Here is a 20747-nt window from a genome sequence, read left to right as displayed (position 1 = left end):
AGTGTCACATCCACACAGCTTTTAAATTCCCCTAAGGATGGGGACTCACTACTGCCCTGGGCAGCCTGTGCCAGGGCTGGACAACCCTTTTGGGGAAGGAATTTTTCCTGTTATGTTTTGCAGGGGGGGAAAAATGGTGTAAGTGGGTATAATGACCTGTTTTTCATGTAGGGAAGCAGCTAGTGGGCAGTGAGCATCCTCCGTTGCTTCCCATCGCTTGTCCCAGCCACTCTGATTCCAGTTTTTGGGCAGGGGTGGATGAGCACACTTTTATTTTCCAGGAATTGAGGAGCCCAGCAGCAAGCAGCCATGGTTTTCATGTGCTGTCCCTGCAGCTTTGTGGCTATTTTGATGCTTCCAAGATGGAAGTCCCTGAAAACCTGAGATGAATCTTGTCCCAGATTTTCTAGGACAAGGTTGGATTTTCCAATTCAGTTTTCCTACTAGATTTTCTTACCTCAGGAGGGGGAAAATGGCTTGGCCATCTGCTTGCCGATGGTTACAGGGGGGATCTCGTACACCATGTGGAATTGCTCCTCCTGCCTCCAGACCTGCCCTGGGGCTGGATTCCCTCTTTAGGAGGCCAGGGTTGTGAGCAGAGTGATGGGATGGCTCCTTGGATGGCTCAGCTCTCTTCCATCCCCACAGGACAGGGATCCAGTTCTATCCTGGAACACACATGAAACACGGGAGCCTCAAAAGTAAAGGCACCAGTGATCCTGAGTAATTCCAAAGGGAAGGTAGATGTGCTGGGTTATTTACTATTAGCTGCAAAAGGTGCCTTAATTTCTTGCCTCTCTTCCCTCCTCTCTTCCCCAGCCAGTGCAGGGAAAAGAGCACTCTTAAGTATCAGGTTCTGCTTGCACTGGCAGTTCCAGATGGAACCACCATTGGAGCTGGGATGGAGATAAAACATGGAAGATATCCAAGTCCTACTTCATGTTGGGGCACACTCACTTTTACTCCAAGGCTGATCTCCCAACAGCTGGGTTTGAGGTGGGGTTAATCCAGCTGTGAATCCAAGGGACCCCAGCAGTAACTGTGTGCCATTTGCCCCTCTGTAGCCACAGCATCAGGGTCCAGCCGTGTGCTGGGATGAGGGCGTTCAGTCTTTGTCTTCCCTTCACGGACATCCAGGAGGCTGCCACAGTGGGAGCACACTCAGCCTCATCTTCATCATGGAATCACAGGCTGGTTTGGTGTTGGGAGGGACCTTAAAGATCATCTGCTCCGTCCCCCTGCTATGGGACACCTTCCACTAACCCAGGTGCTCCAAGCCCTGTCCAACCTGGCTATGAACGCTTCTAGGGATGGGGCAGTCGTAGCTTCTCTGGGCAACCTGTGCCAGTGCCTTACCACTCTCACAGGGAAGAATTCCTTCCCAATATCTAATTTAAATCTCCCCTCTTAGAGTTTAAATTTATTACTGACCCTTGTCCCATACCTTTTATACCCCTCATCCCGTCTGGATACCTGTCATCTGCAGCAGGACACATTCAAGCTGTCCTTTCTTGGTTTCCAGCTCCGTGCTCTCCTGCTGAAGTGGTCGGTATTGCTGCCAGAGGGTGCTCAGGGACTTGTGCCTAAACCTCTCCCACTCCCTTTCCTCTCACATTATATGATTTCCTCCAGGAATGTCTTGGCAGAGCCAGGATGAGCCAGAACAAATTCCCACCTCCAGCTGGGAGCACTGGGAGCACCAGAGGAATGCCAGAAAGTCTGTGCTGTGCCCAAACCCCACAGAGGGGCATGTGAATCACAAAATCCCATATTAAACTGAGGGAGCTGATCCACAGCCTTTCCCAGTGCTGCTGCGCTGGGAACAAAGGATGGATTTGGGGCAGAGAAGGGAAAATGAGGAGAGCAACAGCCATTTCTCAAATGAGACCTGGAGATCAGCAAATGCCTGGGGCTGGAGCTGAATTCCCAGGTTTGACAGGAGGCTGTTTGCTTCCACTCAGTCCCATTCACAATTCCAGGGAGACTAAACAGGGAAGCAGCCGAGTGAATCACAAAGATTTGGGGCTTCATTTGAAAGTCTGCTCCGCACCAGCTGATGGAAGCAGCTGTCAGCCCCCAAATCCAGAGCCATCCCTGCCGGGTTCTCTCTCTCCAGCAAAAATGGGAGAGGTCCATGGAGACACTTGGGTCTGACAGATAAGGGTCTCCCAGAGACAAAACCTCTGGATATGGAAACCTTCCCAAGCAGAGCTGCAGGTACAAAGAGGCTCATTAATAACAGGCTGGAGCAGGGACAGATGAAACCCCATCATTTGCTGTCACTGCAGGAAGATGCATCTGCCGGGATGTTGTCATTCCTTTAATGGAAAACTGATACCCTACATTGAAGCAGCTAAATTGAATCAGTCCAAGTGGATATCCAGCTCAGCATCTCCTCTCCAGCAGTGGAAAACAGCAGATTCCTTGGCATGGCAGCTCCACATGAAGGGTCTAATTAACGATGGATAAACAGCATCCTGTGGCGTGGCCAGATCTGTTGAAGATCATGGAATAGTTGGGGTTGGAAAAAATCTTCAAGGTCATCCAGTTCCCCCAGCACTGCCAAGGCCACGACTAACCCATGTCCCTAAGAGCCACATCCACACGGCTGTTAAATCCTTCCAGGGATGGGGACTGCAGACAGCTCTTTTGGAGTTGAACAGGGCTTAGAGCAACCTGGTCTAGTGTCCCTGCCCATAGAACTGGATGGGATTTAAGTTCCTTCCCAACCAAACCATTCCATGATTCCATTATTTGAACACCCCGACCCCTACAGGAGTGACCGAGGAACGGACTACATTTCCCAGTGTGCCTCGCGGCGCGCGCGAGGGATGGGGCGGGACTTCCTCCCGCGCGGCCAATCGGGAGCGCCCAGGTGTCGCGGACGGGACGGGGGCGGAGGCAGTGAGAAGATGGCGGCCAAAAGCGGCCGGAACGGGCTCCTGGACAAGGTACCGCGGGCGGGGCTCCTGGGCCCGCCCCGACCGTCCCCCTGCCCCGGCCGGGCCCCTGGGCATCCCCCCGCCAACCCTGGGCATCCAGCCTTCATCCCTAGGCATCCTCCCCTTACCCCTGGGGCATCCCTCCCTTCATCCCTCAGCATCCCTCCTTCACTCCTGGGCATCCCTGCCTCATCCCTGGGCATCCCCCCTTATCCTTGGGCATCCATCCTTCACCCCTGGGCATCTCCGCCTCATGCCTGGGCATCCATCCTTCATCCCTGGGCATCCATCCTTCACCCCTGGGCATCCCTGCCTCATTCCTGGGCATCCATCCTTTAGTCCTGGGCATTCCCCCTCCTCATCCCTGAACGTCCTCATCCTTAAGCACCCCCTCCTCATCCTCGGTATCCCTCCCTCATCCCTGAACATCCGTCCTTCATTTCTGAGCATCAACCCTCTCATTCCTGAGCATCCCACCCTTCCTTCCTTCCTTCCTATCTCCCCACCTTGTCCCTGGGCATCCAGCCCCTCATCCTGAGCATCCTCATCCTGGGTATCCCCTCCCTCATCCTGGGCATTCCCTCCTCATCCTGGGCAGCCCCCCATCCCTGAGCATCCTCATCTTTGAGCATCCCCAGGCCCAGGAGTTGGACTCGGTGATCCTTGTAGGTCCCTTCCAGCTCAGGATATTCCATGATTCTCTGAGATGTCAAGGGGAGCAGAGCTGACAATCCCAATCTCATCCCAGTAGTGTAAAGTACCTTGGTTTTGGATTAGCTTTGGTCTCAGCTCAGTGTCCAGGTGTTGTCATTCTGGGGATCTTTGGCAGCCTGGGAACTGGAATTAAAGACCTAGAGGCTCTTTTTGTGCTTCCCAAGGAGATGGAATTGGTCGTGTCTGTATCTATGGAGGTATCTCCAGAGGGGTGGACTTGGCAACTTCTACTGAACTCTAAAACACAGGCACTTGCAGTTGGAAACACTGGGATTTTCAGTGATATATTAATCATTCCTAAAGTGTATAGTTTTCCTGCACCTGTTTGAGATGATGTTTTCCTCATATCCCTAAGAATTCCATGGTTTTCCTTTGGCACAGTAGACTTAAGGTGTTAAGTGAGTGCTTTTAGGGCATTGTCTTTGCAAACGTGCTCAGCTCTCCATTTGTGGTTAAACTTCCAGAACTCATGGAAACACCCTGCTCCCAAGGCATTCCTGTTCTTCCTGCTGTGCTCTGTGGATGCTGAGGGATAAAAAACAGGAGTCATTGGGAAGGGAAATACACTGAATCCTCTGGGGAGAAACCACTGAGGAGTTTCTACCCCAAGAACACACACGCTTGGGAATGTTCCTCCCTTTCCCTGTGTGCCTTCATTTCCTCTCTCTGCCTGAGGGAACGCTGGTCATTTCTGTGAACTCTTCTATCCATTGGTGAGGAACCACCTGAAGAATTGTGGCCTTAAGTCCATAATCTGTTCCAGTTTTTCCCTAGCAGGGAAATAACTGATAACCAGCGAGGCTTTGAAGCCTTAGGACATGTTGCTTGTTTACCTTTCTGTGCTTCCCTGAAAAGTTAAATCAGGGGGAATTTAGGGAGATTTGTGGTTTAACTATTCCATTTTTTTCATCTTTCTCATGTCCTTGAAGACTTTGTGCTAACTGGGAAGCTATTCCTGAGCATTCCCTGCTCATCCAGGGCCACCTAAGCGTGCGCAGACACAGAATTCAGGATGCTGTGGCCACAGTCCTCCTCGGGAAACCCCTTGGGATTTCTCCCATTTAAACTAATTGAATTAATCTAATTAATACCCATTTAAGCACAACACCAAGAGCTGTGTCCAGGACTAAAACTACTTCCTGAACACCAGCTGCCTTCTGTGCCCCAGCAGTGCATCATCCACTAAGGCCCTTCCAGCCTCTTGGGTCCCAGTCTGAAAAATTCCTGATTTTAGAAAGGAGGGGTTCCTTTCTTTTCATCCTTGTCATAGAAAACACGGATTAGACACAGAAATGCTGTTCCCCGTTAAGAGTTTTTACACTGCTGTTCCTCTTACAGTAGCAACAAACCTGTTTTTACTTTATGACTTGGTTATTGATGTTTGTAGTTCCAAATGTGTGCCAGAAACTCCGGTGGAATATTTAAAGAGCCAAGCCAGGTACCCAAGCTAAAACTGAATGGAATGTAAAGCAGCACAAGGAATAATCCTTGGGGACAAAAAGTTCAGTTTGTGTCAAAAGACACCCAAACTTAAAAAAACCTGTGTTTTGAACTGGTTGGTTTCTTCTTTTCTCCATCAGGCTGGAACCAAAGTCTGAGTTTTAATTTGGAAGCCTTTGGAGCTCCTTTCCAAAGTCCTCTAACTGGATAACTGGGAGCAGTGAGGTCAAGCCTGGATGGGTTTCTTGGAAGCATTTTGATTTCTCTGTGGGATAAGGCAAGAGGGGTTGGGTGTTGGTGGTGTTAGTCAAAGACTTCCAATTCATTGCTTAGGAAAAAAAATATTTTTTGACACCCCCTTGACACTTTAAACTTTGGCAATTCCACTGTTGTAGGTGCTTTTATAAGGAAAAATAAATAATTGAAAGAATTCTTTCCTATTCTTTCATGGCATTTCTAATTACCATGTGTGCTAATTAACCCTGCAAGAAAATGCTTCAAAAAAAGAAAACCTAAAATATTTTGTACCTTACACTGAACTCTGTCCCAGTTCTCCATTATTTTTAAATCCCTCTGCTTTTGTGCCTCATAAACCTCATGGATACACACAGGATACACTGTGTGCCTGATAATTCCTACCTGCAGAGAGTGGAGTATAATTGAACTTTTTGGGAAGTAGATGGAGTTTTACATCATATTTTAAAGTGGGTTTATTCCTTCCAGAGAAGGGAAAGGAGCTCTTTGGACTGGGAGTTAATAATCCAACTCAGGAGCTGTAGGAGCAGGAAATAACATGAGGGAAATTGAGGATTGCTCTACTGGCAGCTAAAATTCCATCTCCAGTCACTCAGCTGAAATAAGGAATAACTTAAAATACACAGGGCTCAAAAAATAATATAGTTCAGGGGAAGGTGAACCCTTGGAAAAGCTAGGCTGTTGTATCTGGGAATTGTTATTGGGCAGGGACCTATTTCCAAGGAAGACCTGAATATGGAAGAGCAACAGAAGCTTTTGTTTTCATTCTGGAGGACGGTTTGACTGAAACTTCATTTCTTGTTTGTGCCTTTTAGTTCTCCCCTTGTACACGGGATAGTTGGGGGTTCTTGGAATTTTCCTCCTGTCATCGAAGAGTCCATATGTAACAGCAGGAATACATTCAAAGGCAGGAATTCAGTCACAATCTGGGGATGGCAGCAAATGTAGAAGCAAATGTAGAGTAAATCTGATGTAGAAAGCCCCTTCAAACCGGTGACAAGGTGAATGAGCTGGAACCTGCACGGGGAACAGGTTCGGTGGTGCTGAGGGGGCTTTTGGGTCCCAGATTCCCTCTGTCTCCACTGAGGTTTTCCCAAACAGGCAGCTGCTCTCTGGTTTGGCTTCTGTCTTTATGTTCAGGACAGGAACAAGGGCACCAGGATGAAATTTTCCTCACTCCCTATGGTTTCCTTTGCAGTGGAAGATCGATGACAAGCCAGTAAAAATTGACAAATGGGACGGTTCGGCCGTGAAAAATTCCCTGGATGACTCTGCCAAAAAGGTACCTTCTGCCACTGCTGATTTTTTCCTTCTTGGAAAACTCTCTTATTTTCTTTTCTACTTTTTTTGGGTTGATTGTGCCCTTATCCATGCCGGGCCTGTAGCATCTCTTGTGATTCCCATGGATTGTGCTTAATTCCCGGTGTTAATCAGCAAATTATCAGGATGCCTGACATTAATTCTCCATGAACTTTCTGCTCAGTTTACCTGACTCATGGAGGTTGTTTCCTCTAAACCTTTCCCAGAAACAGTTTGTCAGATTCATGGAAAGCACAAAATAAACTCAGCCACCCATTTTCTCCCACAGGTTCTCCTGGAAAAGTACAAATATGTGGAAAATTTCCGTTTGATCGACGGCCGCCTCCTCATCTGCACAATCTCTTGTCTCTTTGCAATTGTTGCTTTGATTTGGGATTACCTGCACCCTTTCCCTGAATCCAAACCCGTCCTTGCCTTTTGTGTTGTCTCATATCCTTTAGAAATGTTGTCTCACTTCTACCAAAAGGGTTTGATTTTCCTCATGAAGAAAACCCTTGTCTCTCCCATTTTCAGTCCTATGGGAATTTTTTGTCCCGAGGTCAGCTGATAATCAGACAGTTTTTCATGTGATGGGAAAATTCCTGCCTGTCTGGGTGTGATGCACCTACATTTGGGTGACCTCAGGGCAAATAATTCTCTTACTCCATCCATGGTGTGGTTACAGACATGTCTGCTCTTCCCTAATATCACAAGTCAGATACTGAGAGGGAAAAGTGGAACAGAGGGAATTCTTGCGGCACCTCTGCAGAGGGATCTGGACAGGCTGGATCCATGGGCTGAGGCCACTTTGGGAGGTTCAAGAAGGTGAAGGATTAGTGGTGGCCTTGGCAGGGTTGGGGGAACAGTTGGACTTAAGTAGTCTTAGAGGCCTTTTCCAACCTAAACAGTTCCATTATTCTAAGGCATTTCGTTGTTCCAGGCTGTTCTGGTCGGCTTTCAGCACAAACACTGGGTCTTGCAGCACTTGAAATTATTTAATTCCAAAAATGAGAAGGATGAATTGCTTCGTCTGTGCTTAGGAGGAACTCACAGTGATTCTTTCTGTGGCTCATTCAGTCTCAGGTTTTCCCACTATCTCCCAGCAAATGTTAGAGAATCTCAGACTGGTTTGGGTTGGAAGGGACCTTAAAGACCATCCAGCTCCAACCCCTGCCATGGGCTGGGACATTTTTTACTAGACCAGGTTGTTCCAAGCCCCATCCAACCTGACCTTGGATGCTTCCAGGGAGTTAATAATAAATTAATTTTGTTATTATTAAAGTTAAGAATTTATTATTAATTTCTCATGCTAATGAGGCATCAGCCAAGCATGAGAATGGAGTGTCACAAGAGGTGGTTAAACAACCTGTCTGAGGAGAATCCGAGTGACTTCTCTCCCTGTCCTTGCAACTCCCCTGATTTCCTTAACTTTCTCTGCACATATTTTGTGATGATGGGAATCCTGACCATCTACACCTCATACAAGGAGAAGAGTATTTTCCTCGTGGCTCACAGAAAAGACCCGGCAGGGATGGACCCCGACGATGTTTGGCAACTCTCCTCCAGCCTCAAACGGTATCCTTTGTTCCAACATCCCAGGCTTAGCCAGAAGGCACCATTTCCATCCCTATCACTCCAGAGCACCACCCTAAATACTCCCTTTCCTTTCCAAACCTACAAATCTCTATCAAAAATCCGTGTCCTGGTCTAGAAACGGCACCGAGTGGTTTTCTGCCGCAAATGGGTTTTGCTTCTCTTTAATCCCCGTGATTTAATCACAGAACATAAAATTGTGTTAATTGTAGCTGTGGGTGCCCAGGTGGGGACTCCAGTCTGGGAGGATTTTCCCCTTAAATAAGAGGAGGATTTCTTTCTCCTCAGCTGATTCCAGCTGGGATCCTGCTCTGAGACCTCTCTGCTCTCCCTGCAGGTTTGATGACAAGTACACCCTGAAGCTGACGTTCATCAGCGGTAAAACCAAGCAGCAGAGGGAAGCCGAGTTCACCAAATCCATCGCGAAGTTCTTCGATAACAACGGGACATTAGTCATGGAAGCCTACGAGCCAGAGGTGTCCAAGCTCCACGATAGTCTGGCCCTGGAGAGGAAAACAAAATGATGTCAGACACCGCTCACCTCCCGGGAACGTGCTGAGTTAACACCAATAAAGTCAAATGGCAAAGAAAGTGAATCATGGCCTCTGTTTTTGTCCTGAAATCCTATCCCATTTTTGGATTTTTAATCTTGGATCCAAGATTTCGTGAAGCTCATGGCTAAGCTTGGGCTGTGTGCCTGCAGGGCTGACCCTGAAGTTGGATTTTGGGGACCCCCGTGAGGGGAGACACATCACTGATGCCGCCCCAGCTTCCTCCGCTGTACCCGGCAGTGCTTTATCACATGGCTCCATGTCCGAGGGGCGTTTTACTAATCCCACCTTTCCCTTCTGTGTTAGGAATTCAGGACAAAACTCTTCTGTGAAACAACCGTCCCCTGGCAAACGAGTTTTCTTTATTTTTGTATTTATCTAAGTGGGGATAGAGGATTGTTTTATATAAAAACCTTTTATGTGTTGGAGGAGGGAGGGAATAAAATATGCTACTTCTGTGTGTTTGGCCACAAAGCTTCTCAAAAAGGTGTAAAAGAGGTTTTCCAAGCTGTGTCTGTCTGTCTGCCCCGCTGTTTCCTTGTGGCATCTCCTGTCCTGCGTGTCCCTTCTATAAGCTGGCATTTTTTAAAAGATTTTTTGAGGTTTTTTTTTCAATAAAAGGGAAGAACAGACATCAAATGTGTCCTGGAGCATCTCTGGGGTGTTTCAGGGGAGGTGGAGGCCAGAGAGGGAATCCCAGTTCACAGAATCATTCCCTCCTGGATTACGAGGGCTTCACTCAGCTCCCCATCACTGACTTCGGCTCTGGGAGCTGCATATCCTGAGTTTTAGTATTAAAGACTGAGGCAAAGAAGGCATTAAGTCCCTCAGCCTTTTCCTCATTCCCTGACACAGCTGCCCTCCACATCCAGCACAGTATGGAAACTCTCCTTGGCCCTCCTTTTGCTGCCTATTTATTTATTTATAGAAACTTTTTTTGTTGTCTTTCACCTCAGTGGCCAAATTAAGTTCCAGTTTGGCTTTGGCCCTTATCACTTTCTCCTTACATCACCTCATACTATCCTTGTGGTCCTCCCCAGGTTTCCTGCCCTCCTTCCACTCTTTTTTTCGGTAAGTTCCCTGGACAACCAACGGCAGGTAATAGAGGGCGGTAAAGATCAGGGAGTTTCCTAGTAGTGTCCCTTACCCGAGCCCGAGGGAGGCAGCAGAATTCCTTGTGGGGTGGGTCCAGTCGGCTTATCAGGCCCTCCATTTCCCTCGGAAGGGAGTGGGCGATTCCCCTTTTTATCCCTTATAGAGCTCGGTGGGATTGGCTGACTCACCCCAGGGAACCCCCCGATGGTCCTTCATGGTTTTCCTGGCCCTCACTCTCCACACCTGTTCCATAGGGACACTTGGGAAGGTGAGGTCGGCCGGCAGGGGCACCCCAAACCTCCATCCCGCTCTTGGTTCCCCTCCTGCCTGTTGGGAGGAGAGTCTCCTCGGGAGCACCTCCAGCGGTCAATATCCTCCTGAAATTCCACCTTTCTCCCTCCTCTGCAGGGGGCTGAGCACATCACCTGCTCACGCCTGCACAGGTATTGGCCCTCTGGCACCAGGATCAGGCTCTGGTATCCCGACACTTGGATCCCCGCCCATTTCCTTGGCCTCTCCGACCGCCTGATCCGGTTCCCCCCCGCTCCGGGAGCTGCAGGAAGAGGCGGAGCGGGGCTGCCCCGGCGCGGCGGAGACGGTGGCTGGAGGAGCGGGGTCTGCGGAGGGATGCGGGAATGTGGGAATGCGGCGTGTCGGGGCACGGAGGGGATGGGGGGGTCGTGAGGAAGTCAGTACATGCGGGGTGTAGGGGAGTCAGGGGTTTGGGGGGCAGGGGGTGTACGGCGGGTCCGGGATGGGGGGGATTGTGGGGGGATCGGTGCGTGTGGGGTGCAGGGAGGTCAGGTGTTTGGGTGTGCAGGGGGATGGACAGGGGGGTCTGGGAAAGGCAGTGGGCAGGACTGGTGCGTGCAGGGTGTGGGGGAGTCAGGGTTTTGGGGAGTTCGGGGTGGGAGCGTCGTTGCGTGTGGGATGTAGGGGAATCAGGGTTTGAGGGTGCAGGGCGGGTGTATAGGGGAGTCGGGCCATGGGAATTCAAGGGGATATACGGGGAGGGCCTGGGTATTGAGGGTGGATGAGGGCATCGGTGCATGAGGGGTGAAGGGAGGTCAGAACATGTGGGGTGCAGGGGGATGCACAGCGGGGGTGTCTGTCACTGGGCGGTCAGTGCTTTCTGGGGTGTGGGGGATTTGTGCTGTGGGGTGTAGGGGGGGTGGCAGGGACATGGGGGGTGCAGGGTGAGATCCAGGTGGGAGGAGGTGCATGGGGGTATGGGGGCAGGGGAATGCATGGGCATGGGGGCTCTGGCCTGGGGACACTGGGGGAGCTAAAGGAGTTGGAGGCTTGGGAGTACTGGGGGGGCGCAGGGAGTACAGACCCCTTGGGAACAGTGTAGGGGTGGGCTTGGGGATGAAATAGGGAAGCCTGTGCAGCACTGGGGAACAGAAGGACAGAGAGACACCACAGACAGGCAGGAGAGTGGGGCGTGACCCCTCCAAGGGGCTCCGTTCTCAGCGCCCCTCTCCTACACCTCTCAGGCCCCAGCGGAACCCACCATGCTCCAGGCCACCACCTGCCTCAAGGTGAGTCCTCATCCCTATCCCTCCATACAGGGGGACACAAGGGCTTTTCCTGGCGTTTAACTGTTTACACCTGGCATTCCCACCCTTCCAGCACCAGGGGGATGGCAGGGAGAGCCCCCCACTGCCACCACCATCCGAATCCCTGCTTGTCTCCCCTCCGGAGACACTGTTCCGACAGGGAAGTGGGGTCACCTACCGCATCCCAGCTCTGCTCTACATTCCCCCGGATGAATCCTTCCTGGCCTTTGCCGAGAAACGCTCCTCAGCCCGGGACGAGGACGCCAAGTACCTGGTGCTGCGTCGGGGCTGCCAGCACGGCTCCTCGGTCAAGGTAAAATACACCCTGTGCTGCAGGAACAACCTGTGTCCGCATCCCTGGGAGTGACGCCGGGTGGTTCCAGGGTGCAGCGACACTGGCACACCCCACGGTTGAGCCCTGTTTCCCTCCTTGCCGGCAGTGGGGTCCGGTGGAGGAGCTGTCGGCGCTGGCACTGCCCGGCCGCCGCACCATGAACCCGTGTCCGCTCTTCGATGCCAGGAGCGGCACCATCTTCCTCTTCTGCATCTGCGTGGAGCAGGGGAAGACGGAGCAGCACCAGATCTGGAGGGGGTGCAGTGCCGTGCGCCTCTGCTTCGCCACGAGTGCCGATGGCGGCCGCAGCTGGGCCCCGCTGCAGGACGTGACAGACGAGGCCGTTGGCGCCGACCTGTCCCGCTGGGCCACCTTTGCTGTGGGGCCAGGCCACGGCATACAGCTGGATTCGGGGCGGCTCGTGGTGCCGGCGTACACCTACTACATGCATGGGAGCCTCTGCGGGGCCGCGCGGCTGCCCTGCTCCACCCGCCAGCACTCTCTCGTCTTCTACAGCGATGACGGCGGGCGCCGCTGGCACAAGGGCGCCCTGCTCGCTGGCAAGCGCACGGGCGAGTGCCAGGTAGCCGAAATCCACGGCGCCCACCCGCCCCTGCTGTACTGCAGCGCCCGCGCACCGCGTGGCTGCCGGGCCGTGGCACTCAGCACGGACCGCGGGCTGCGCTTCCAGCGCCCGACGCGGTGCCCGGCGCTGGCCGAGCCGCCACATGGGTGCCAGGGCAGCGTAGTGAGCTTTGCCGCGCCCGCCGGCACCGCCGGGGTGCCCACGTGGCTGCTCTACTCCCACCCCACCAGCCGGCACCACCGGCGCGATTTGGGTGTCTATGTGAACCCGTCGCCGCTGGACGGGGCGGGCTGGCGGCGCCCGTGGGTGCTGCACGCGGGGCCTGCTGGGTATTCCGACCTGGCCGTGTGTCCTGGCAGAATTTTCGGCTGCTTGTTCGAGTGCGGCACTGCCAGTGCCTGTGAGGAAATCGTCTTCTGCCTCTTCACCCTGGACTCCTCTGATCAGAACCTCAAGGCTTCCTAAAACAGGCCTGTTTTACTCAAGAGGGTCACTCCTGACTGCTGGCATCCTGGTCCAGACCTCACCAGCATGTTTTGGATGCTCCAGAGGCTCAGCATCGCGTAGCTTTTGTTTAATTTTATATTTAATTATTGCTTTTTAATCACCCAGTCAGGTGGTGGTGGTGGACAATCTGCTGCAGGTTGGCCGAGGGGTGCTGGCACAGCACCCAAAATGCTGCTGCCGCTCCAAAAATCGGCGTTTTTCACCTGGTAGCAGCAAAAAAGTGCCACCAAGAGCAGCTGGTTCCCTGAGGAAGAAGTCCCCTAAAGTCTTGATTTTAAGTTAAAAATGTTTCCAGTTTCTGTGTCCCCCTCATGTGGCAGAGAGAATTCCTATTTTTTTAATCCTGTTTTCTTCCTCTTGCCTGCTTTGGGCCTGTATTCCCATAGGAAAAAGAACTCCAGTCTTGCGGGGATTTTTTTATTCTGCTCCATAGGAATAGGTTGTGGCATCCTGACGGCGACAGCAACCTCACAGTCCCCTGCTACTTGCAAATAAAGTCCTCCCAAAGCAGGTGAAATCCAGCCAGTATTGGGGAAGAAAACTGGGAAAAGTCCTGCACCCATCGTGTCTTTGCACCCATCCCCCCATGGTGGAGAACAGGGCTGGCCCCTCATAGCCCCTCAGCACAGGCACCCTGGGAAACCCACATTTCCCATCTTCTCTTGGCCCTGCTTTTGGGAATTCAGCCAGTTCTGGCCCATTTTCCCTGGGAGGCTCTGGGGTTCCAGGGGCTGGGGATATTTTGGGGTGCCATTGTGGTGCTGTCCCCAGAGACAGGGCACCTGAGCACCCACTCCAACAGGGTTTTTTCCTAAAAAGAGTTTTTCCATAGTGAGTGTCCACATATTGATTGGGAACTCAGTGGGATGTTTCCAACCTGCCACCCTCACCCCACTGCGAGAGGATGGATAGGGACAGGACAGAATGGGATGGGGACAGGATGGGATTATGACAGGACAGAGTGGGGTCAGGTAGCAGAGGACATATAGGAGGGGGACAGGAATGGGATGGGGACAGAATGGGGTGGGGAGGGATAGGAGTGGGCCAGTCCAGTTGAGGACAGGGCAGAGTAGGGACAGGGAAGATGGGGATAAGATGGGATTGGAACAGAGGACAGCAACAGGCAGGATGAGTCCAGAACAGTTTGGGGACAGACAAAAGGCGGGGGACAGGAAGGATGAGTGCAAAGCAGGGGTAGGCAGGATGGGGGCAAGATGGAATAGGGACAGGGACAGGCAGGATGAGGGCAGACAGTGGGACAGGGTGAGATGGGGACAGGGAACAAAATAGGGACAGACAGGAGCAGGACAGGCAGGATGAAGCTGAGGACAGGGCAGGATGGGACCAGCAGGGAATAGGGACAGGCAGGATTAGGTTGGGGCAGGACAGAGACAAGAGAGGGACAAGTAGGATGGGGACAGAGACAGGCAGGATGGGAGCGGGATGGGATGGGGACAAGGACAGGCAGGAGGGGGACCAGCACCACCCCGCCCCTCCCCAGCCAGCGTGGCGGATCCGAGAAACCCCCACCCCTCTACCCCCCTTTTCCCCCATAAAGGCGGGGCCTCTCCGCCCCTTCCCCCCCCTTTCTCCCGGCGGCGGCGGCGGCCGGATGCGGGCGCGGGAGCTGGGGGCACTGGTGACACTGGGAGTGCTGGGGGCGCTGCTGGGACGGGGAGCGCTGGGAATACCGGAGGTACTGGGAGCGCTGGGTGTACTGGGGGTTCTTTGGGTGCTGTTGGCACTGGAGGTACCTGGAGCACTGAGGGCACTGCTGGGGCTTGGGGCGCTGGGGGTACTGGAGGTACTGGGGGTACTGGAGGTACTGGGGGTACTTGGAGAACTGGGGGTGCTTGGAGCACTGGGGGTACTGGGGGCGCTGCTGGCGCTGCTGCCGCCCCCCGCCCCGGCCGAAACCTTCTCGGCGATGCTGAGCGTTCGAGGAGCGCTGGGCGCCGAGCGCCGCCTGCTCCGCCGGCTCCGGTCCTACCTGCGGGAGGAGAACGCCCGCCTCCGCCGCCTCCGCAGGTACTGGAGACGCCCCACCCCGCCGCGGTCACGGGTGGGGGCACCCGCAGCATCCCCTCCCATCCTGCCCACCCAGCCCCAAGGGTGGGTGATGCCCTGGCAATGAGGGGGGTTAATCCACCTACACCTTCCCGCAGCACCCGATTTTCGGGTGTGCCCTTAATTAAGAGGGTGGGGAGCTCAGACCGGACACTGCCTGTGGGCTCCCAAGCCGTGCCACTGGACGGGGACGTGGCCTCCTCACCCCTGAGGACGTGACTCACAGCATCCTCAAGGCACAGGTCATCCCACACACCCAGCAGGGATGGGGGCGGACAATCCCTCAGCTCTGGCTTGGCCCAAAAGTGGACACCGAGGCAAAGCCACCCCAGGATGGGGGGACTCAGCCCCCACCCCGGGGGTGTCACCACTGAGGAGCATCAAGGTGTCACCCAGTGGGTGCCTTGTAGGTTCTATGAGAAGGTCCAGGTGCTGCACCAGGACCCCGAGGCCTCGGTGGACAATCCCTTGCTGGCCTTCAGCCTCATCAAGCGCCTCCACTCCGACTGGCTCAACATCATCTACAGCGACGAGGCCACTGGGAATGCCCAGGGTATGGCCACGTGTCCCCTCTGTCACCTGGCAGAGCCAGATAGTGGTGGGGAAAGGATGGAGGAGCAGGGGAATGGATGGATGGAGAAGAAGAGGTGAACGGGTGGAGGAGCAGAACGTGGAAGAGCAGGAGAATGAAAGGAGGAGAAGGGTCAATAGGTAGAGGAGCAGAAGATTGGAGCCAGGGAATGGATGGAGGAGCCAGGGGGTGGATGGAGAAGCAGGAAAATGGGTGGAGGAGCAGAATGGATGGAGAACCCAGGGAATGGATGAGGGAAAGAAACATGTGGAGGAGCAAGGGAATGGATGGAGGAGGAGAGCAGGTGGAGAAGCAGAAGAATGGATGGAGGAGCAGGGGAATGGATGAAGGAATGGAACATGTGAAGGACCACAATAAATGGAGAAGAAGGGGAATGGATGGATATGGGGTCCCTAGGCGATTACACCCCAAAACCTCATTAATTCCCCCCCCTGCACCTCATTCCCACCCTGCAGCACTCCATGCCGGTCTCAGGGAGGTGGAGCAGGAGCTGCCTGGAGCCGAGGACCTGGACGGGGCAGCCCGGGCACTGATGCGGCTGCAGGACGTCTACGCCCTCAGTGTCAAGGGCTTGGCCAACGGCGTCTTCCAGCGATCCGGCACCGACCACCCGCCCCTCTACAGCCCGGGCCGGCGCGTCTCCCTCTCCGCTGATGACTGCTTCCATGTGGGAAAGGTGAGTGCAAGCCCCATCAGCCCCCACAAAGCTTTTCCAGCCCAGGACATTGCTTCCATAGGGATAGACATGGCGTTTTTTTGCACTGGATGAGATGGAGGTGCAGGTGCAGATGGGGATGGAGACTGAGATGGAAAGGGAGATGGAGATGACCAGGATGTGTGGAGATGGGACAGGAAAGGAAGGGATGACGTGGGAGGGAACCGGGATGGAGATGGGAATAGGAAAGTGACAGGATGTAATGGGACAGAATGGGTGGGTGCAATGGGATGGCATAGAATGGCATGAGGATGGGATAGAATGGGATGGGATGGGACAGGATAAGGCAGGGTAGGGACAGGGTGGAAGGAGATAGGGTTGAGATTGGGATGAGGATGGTGATGGGGATAGGATGGGATAAGAAGGGGATGGGATGGGTCAGGATGGGATGAGGGTGGGGATGTGGTAGGATGGTAGAGAAGGGGACGGGATGCAGGCCAGGATGGCCCAGCTGGCAGGTCCAGGTGATGTGTTGCCTCACAGGTAGCCTATGACACAGGTGACTATTACCACTCCATCACGTGGCTGGAGGAGGCTGTCAGCCTCTTCCGCCTCTCCTACGGCAGCTGGAACCCAGAGGACCGGAGCAGCCTGGAGGATGCTCTGGACCATCTCGCCTTCTCCTACTTCATGGTACAGCCACAAGCCCCCTCCCCATCCCCACAGTGTCCATAGAGCCAAACCACAGACAGGGGATGCTGATGGCCTCTCCACTCCCCCATCCAGGCTGGAAACATCTCCCATGCCTTGAGCCTCTCCAGGGAGTTTCTCCACTACGGTATGTGGGACAACCTTGGCTGCAGAAGGACGAGGGGAGAGGTTTTGGGACGTCCCCATCAGCTCTGTGTGGCAACAGCCTCCTTCACCCCATTTCTCACCCCCCCATGGGGCAATTCCCCAGGGAAGGGGGGTGATGGGGACATGGTATTTTGGGTGACACCACCTCTCCGGCAGATCCCAGTAACCAAAGGGTGACAAAGAACGTGGCCAAGTATGAGAAGCTGCTGGAGATGGGGACGGGGGTGAGCGCCAGACCCCTGAGACGCCCCAACAGCACCCGCCTGCAGAGCCGGGACGCCTACGAGGAGCTGTGCCAGCGACCCAGGGGGCAGGTGGGGCTAGCAGGGGGTGCCATGGTCACCCCCCAACCACTGTGTCCCCCCGCCCCTTATGCCCTCCTTTGTCCTCTTTCTTCCCAGCCAGCCCCAGAGCAGCTCCTGCACCTTGGCTGCTCCTATGAGACCAACAGCAGTCCCTACCTCCTCCTCCAGCCTGCCAAGAAGGAGATGGTCCGGATCCGACCCTATGTGGCACTGTACCATGATTTCATCAGCGATGCTGAGGCTGAGACCATCAAGGGGTTGGCAGGGCCCTGGGTGAGCTGTCCCTGTCCCCAGGGATGTCTCTTCCCTGGAGGAGGGTGTCCTGAGAGCTGAATGCAGAGATAGGAGGGGTTTTAAGGCAAAGCTCAGCCAAAGCCTTCTCCTGCAAGTCCAGGCTGGACAGGGCTTGGAGCAACGTGGTCTAGTGGAAGGTGTCCCTGCCCATGGAGCGGGGGTGGAATGGATGATCTTTAAGATCCCTTCCAACCCAACAAGTTTGACTTGGTGACACTCAACTGTGTTGGATCTGTAGGACACCTTGGGGTGGGGGTGTTTGGCAGCCAGCTGGTAGGCACCAACCTCGATCCTGACTGGGGTCTCTGCTTGGTGTGAGGGTCGCCATGTGCAGCAACCCTCCACCCTTTGTCCTCCAGCTGCAGAGATCCGTGGTCGCCTCTGGGGAGAAGCAGCAGAAAGCCGAGTACCGGATAAGCCAGAGGTGGGAGCCACCCCCCACCTTGTCCTCCAGCCAGTGGGACCACCGTGGCCACCACCGAGGTGGCAGTGAAGCCACGCTGGGCAGGCCTGGTGCCTCCAGCAGTGCTACAAGGGTTAAGCCCAGCCTGACTTCAGGGGGCTGAAGGTGGGGTGGTCCCGCAGTGCGTGGCTGAAGGACACAGCTGACCCCGTTGTGAGGGCCTTGGATCGGCGCATCGCTGCCATCACCGGCCTGGACCTGCGGCCACCCTACGCCGAGTACCTGCAAGTGGTCAACTATGGGCTGGGAGGCCACTATGAGCCACACTTCGACCACGCCACGGTCAGGGAGCTGCCTGGGTGAACCACGGGTGGGCTGTGGGGTGATGTTCCGGTGGTGCTCTTGGGGTGCTCTTTGGAGTGCTCCTGGGGTGGCCTCTGGGATGTTCCTGGAGGTGGTCCATGGGGTGGGCTCTGGAGTGGTCCCTCATGTTCCTGGAGATGGACCCTGAGGGTGGTCTTTGGGGTGATTCCTCAGATGTTCCTGAAGGTGGACCATGGGGTGGTTCCTGGAGGTGAACCCTGGGGTGGTCCTTCAGATGTTCCTGGAGATGGACCCTGGCAGGGGGGGTGGTCCCAGGATGGTGATCCCTGGGTGGGTGCCTGGGAAGGCAGGGGAGGGAGGAAGGAGGTGAGGGAAGAGGGAAGGAAGGAGGAAGAAAAAAGAAGGGAGAGGGAGGGATTTCCCAGGGAGGAGGAGCTGCTTGGAACTCTTGGAGCATGAGGTGCTTCTGGGCTGAGCTGCATCAGCACTGGACTGACCGTTCCCACCTCCTCACTCTTGGAGCAGTCCAGGAAGAGCCCCCTTTACAGAATGAAGTCAGGCAACAGGATCGCCACAGTCATGATCTATGTGAGTCCTCCCTCATTCCCACACCTGGAGACACGGCCCTGATGCAGTCTCAGTAGGGTTTTCAGAGTGAACAGGGCGCGAGATGGGCAAGGGCAGCCCTCAGATGCTGCAGTGGGGTGTTGAACACCAATGCTTGGGCACTATTTTGGAGCTTGTGCTGCGGCAAAGCAAGGGAAATGCAGTTGGGGACTGAGGGAGGAGTCGTGCCTCAGTTTCCTTGTGCAGAGCAGCTAGATCTTGGGAAGAGGGACAACCATGGCTCCTGTTTTTGCTCCTTTTCCAGCTGAGTGCAGTGGAGGCTGGGGGCTCCACCGCCTTCATCTATGCCAACTTCAGCGTGCCTGTGGTCAAGGTGAGGGTGACCCACTGAACCCCCAGGAGCAGGGAAGGGGGGATGCTGCTCCCTGGATGTCAGCTCTTGCAGGGAATTGTGCTCAAGCCTCCTCTGATGCCAAACCCCAATCCCGGGGCTCACAGCCCTGTTTTGGGGTGACAAACCTCAACCCCAGATCTCCCATCTGTGTTTTGGGATGCCAAAATCCATTCACTGGGATCCCAGCTCTGTTTTGGGGTGCCAAAGACTAACCTTGGAACTCCCAGCACTGTGATGTTTTGGGATGTCAAAATCCAGTTTCAGGGATCCCAGCCCTGTTTTGGGGTGCCAAAATCCAGCCCTGGGGCTCCTGGCTCTCTTTGTGGGCAGTCAAACCCTGATCCCACAGCTCCCAGCTTTGTTTTGGGGTGACAAACCTCAATCCCAAGGCTCCCTGATCTATTTTGGGGCACCAAACCCCAATCTCAGGGATCCCAGCCCTGTTTTGAGGTGCCAACACTCAGCCCTGGGCTCTGGCTCCTTTTGAGGGATGTCGAATCCTACAGTTCCCAGCTCTGCTTTGGGGTGCCAAACCCTAACCCTGGAGCTCTCACCTGTGTTTTGGGATGTCAAAATCCAGTCTCAGGGATCCCAGCTCTGCTTTAGAGTGCCAAAATCCAGTCTCTGCTCCTCAGAATGCTGCTCTTTTCTGGTGGAACCTGCGGAAGAACGGGAATGGTGATGGTGACACTCTCCACGCCGGCTGCCCTGTCCTGGCTGGGGACAAGTGGGGTGAGAGACACTGCTGGGTGTCACCCTGGGGTGACACAGGGTTGGATGGGCAGGGAACACACAAAAATCCTGGATAACAGGGAAAAAGGTCCCCAATATCAGCACAGAGTTGGGGAAGGGTGCGGAGGGACAGGGACAGACCAGGATCTGTGTCCTTGACCCTTCCAGTGGCGAATAAGTGGATCCATGAGCATGGGCAGGAGTTTCGGCGGCCATGTGGTGCTGACCCAGGGGACTGAGCCATCGTGGGATCGTGGATGTGGCAAAACCATCCCAGCACAGCATGTTCCCAAGGCTGGAGTGAGAGGGAAGGAGGGAAGGGGGTGGAAGCATAGTGGGGGGTGATCCGGGGGGCTGTCACTTGCTCAGCCACGACTTAATCGTGTGGAAATAAAGTCAAAGGGCACTAAAATGGAGTCTCTTTTGGGGTGACAAACCTAATCCTGGGGCTCCCAGAGCTGTTTTGGAACGTCAAAATCCAGTCTCAGCGATCCCAGCTCTGTTTCGGGATGACAAACCCTAACCCTGGGGCTCCCATCTGTGTTTTGGGATGCCAGAATCAAGTCTCAGGGATCCCAGCTCTGTTTTGGGGTGCCAAAACCTCAATCCCAGTGTTCCCATCCCATGTTTTAGGATGCCAAAAAATTCAGTCTCAGAGAGATGGCAGCTCCTTCCACCCCT

General features: G+C 54.4%; 3 protein-coding genes across 4 annotated transcripts; all 3 read left to right on the top strand.

The window, feature by feature from the left end:
• The first annotated feature begins 2816 nt into the window (after nucleotides 1-2816).
• Nucleotides 2817-8839, top strand: SPCS2 (signal peptidase complex subunit 2). The gene is made up of 5 exons (XM_064644090.1): nucleotides 2817-2951; nucleotides 6550-6633; nucleotides 6940-7104; nucleotides 8095-8225; nucleotides 8581-8839. Exons 1-5 carry the CDS (start codon nucleotides 2832-2834, stop codon nucleotides 8765-8767), a joined length of 687 nt encoding a protein of 228 aa, XP_064500160.1. The 5' UTR covers nucleotides 2817-2831; the 3' UTR covers nucleotides 8768-8839.
• A 1596-nt stretch (nucleotides 8840-10435) lies between these two features.
• NEU3 (neuraminidase 3) lies at nucleotides 10436-13392 on the top strand. 2 transcript variants are annotated; one of them, XM_064644101.1, is made up of 4 exons: nucleotides 10436-10504; nucleotides 11386-11430; nucleotides 11522-11761; nucleotides 11889-13392. In XM_064644101.1, the coding sequence occupies exons 2-4, from the start codon at nucleotides 11404-11406 to the stop codon at nucleotides 12831-12833; spliced, it is 1212 nt and encodes a 403-aa protein (XP_064500171.1). In that variant the 5' UTR covers nucleotides 10436-10504; nucleotides 11386-11403; the 3' UTR covers nucleotides 12834-13392. The 2 variants fall into 2 exon arrangements, with proteins under 2 accessions (XP_064500171.1, XP_064500170.1); XM_064644100.1 differs by lacking the exon at nucleotides 10436-10504 and having other exon boundaries at nucleotides 11215-11430.
• Nucleotides 13393-14291: 899 nt separating this feature from the next.
• On the top strand, nucleotides 14292-20469 carry P4HA3 (prolyl 4-hydroxylase subunit alpha 3). Its single transcript, XM_064644097.1, has 13 exons — nucleotides 14292-14903; nucleotides 15353-15495; nucleotides 15990-16210; nucleotides 16733-16882; nucleotides 16976-17027; nucleotides 17204-17361; nucleotides 17449-17625; nucleotides 18006-18070; nucleotides 18232-18391; nucleotides 18899-18961; nucleotides 19245-19313; nucleotides 19970-20066; nucleotides 20235-20469. Exons 1-13 carry the CDS (start codon nucleotides 14308-14310, stop codon nucleotides 20303-20305), a joined length of 2022 nt encoding a protein of 673 aa, XP_064500167.1. The 5' UTR covers nucleotides 14292-14307; the 3' UTR covers nucleotides 20306-20469.
• Nucleotides 20470-20747: the final 278 nt, after the last annotated feature.

This window comes from Pseudopipra pipra, chromosome 2, assembly GCF_036250125.1.
Source record: "Pseudopipra pipra isolate bDixPip1 chromosome 2, bDixPip1.hap1, whole genome shotgun sequence".
Taxonomy (NCBI): domain Eukaryota; kingdom Metazoa; phylum Chordata; class Aves; order Passeriformes; family Pipridae; genus Pseudopipra; species Pseudopipra pipra.
The sequence above is the reverse complement of the archived record's forward strand: the minus strand, read 5'-3'. Positions and strand labels throughout refer to the sequence as shown.

What these genes read in the sequence shown, in the direction of transcription:
- SPCS2 (XM_064644090.1), top strand. Translation starts at nt 2,832, where the DNA reads ATGGGGCGGGACTTCCTCCCGCGCGGCCAATCGGGAGCGCCCAGGTGT. An exon ending in TGGATGACTCTGCCAAAAAG is followed by an intron (nt 6,634 to 6,939) that starts GTACCTTCTGCC and finishes TTTCTCCCACAG; the next exon opens with GTTCTCCTGGAAAAGTACAA. An exon ending in CCTTTTGTGTTGTCTCATAT is followed by an intron (nt 7,105 to 8,094) that starts CCTTTAGAAATG and finishes CTCTGCACATAT; the next exon opens with TTTGTGATGATGGGAATCCT.
- NEU3 (XM_064644101.1), top strand. Translation starts at nt 11,404, where the DNA reads ATGCTCCAGGCCACCACCTGCCTCAAG. An exon ending in AGGCCACCACCTGCCTCAAG is followed by an intron (nt 11,431 to 11,521) that starts GTGAGTCCTCAT and finishes CCACCCTTCCAG; the next exon opens with CACCAGGGGGATGGCAGGGA. An exon ending in AGCACGGCTCCTCGGTCAAG is followed by an intron (nt 11,762 to 11,888) that starts GTAAAATACACC and finishes CCTTGCCGGCAG; the next exon opens with TGGGGTCCGGTGGAGGAGCT.
- P4HA3 (XM_064644097.1), top strand. Translation starts at nt 14,308, where the DNA reads ATGGGAGCGGGATGGGATGGGGACAAGGACAGGCAGGAGGGGGACCAG. An exon ending in AGGGGTTGGCAGGGCCCTGG is followed by an intron (nt 17,626 to 18,005) that starts GTGAGCTGTCCC and finishes TTTGTCCTCCAG; the next exon opens with CTGCAGAGATCCGTGGTCGC. An exon ending in TCAGCGTGCCTGTGGTCAAG is followed by an intron (nt 19,314 to 19,969) that starts GTGAGGGTGACC and finishes TCTGCTCCTCAG; the next exon opens with AATGCTGCTCTTTTCTGGTG.